Source organism: Apaloderma vittatum, unplaced genomic scaffold (assembly GCF_000703405.1).
Source record: "Apaloderma vittatum isolate BGI_N311 unplaced genomic scaffold, ASM70340v1 scaffold10270, whole genome shotgun sequence".
NCBI lineage: Eukaryota > Metazoa > Chordata > Aves > Trogoniformes > Trogonidae > Apaloderma > Apaloderma vittatum.
The window spans coordinates 62,855-63,430 of record NW_009696183.1 but is presented as its reverse complement, the minus strand read 5'-3'; the positions used below and the strand labels follow the sequence as shown (position 1 = coordinate 63,430).

Sequence of the window (576 nt, the reverse complement as noted above, 5' to 3'; positions counted from 1 at the left end):
GCTGCCTCCAGGGCCCCCTCAGCCCCCAGGCTCTGCTGGGGGCGAGCTGGGTGCTGCCTGCCCGGGCCACTGGTCAAGCCACTTGCTGGCAGGGACGACCAGGGCCAGGCTGCTGAGCTGCCTGCAAGCACTCACTTGTGCTGCTCCTCTGCGCTTGGCACGGGCAAGCACCATGTCCCACTGGGCACTGCTGGACCAGCCCCGCTGCTCTGTACGCTGCATCACACAATTGCTCCTTTAGATTCAACGTGTTTCAATATGTGTTTCAGGAACTTGGAGGAGAACTGCTGTGTGCGTCCTCTGTACATCGACTTCCGACAGGACCTTGGCTGGAAATGGGTCCACGAGCCTAAGGGCTACTTTGCTAACTTTTGTTCAGGCCCTTGTCCGTACCTCCGCAGTGCAGACACCACTCACAGCACGGTACGTTCAGTATATTTTCTTGTCGGGGCTTGTGGCTGTGACTCCCCCTTCCTCCCCAAGTCAGATCATATCTGGTCTCTTCAAAGCAGCAAATCAGTTCAAATCAGTACCTGTAAAAATCTGTCCAAGGAAACTGCAGAAAAGATTCTAGGT

General features: G+C 55.9%; 1 protein-coding gene across 1 annotated transcript in view; it reads left to right on the top strand.

The window, feature by feature from the left end:
- The window catches only part of TGFB3 (transforming growth factor, beta 3), a gene marked incomplete at its 5' end in the record, with an annotated part of 7,579 nt that overhangs the window by 4,113 nt on the left and 2,890 nt on the right, over positions 1-576 (top strand). The window contains one exon of the mRNA XM_009873836.1: positions 270-423. Coding sequence (XP_009872138.1) covers positions 270-423 — 154 coding nt within the window. The remainder of the gene's footprint in view (positions 1-269; positions 424-576) is intronic.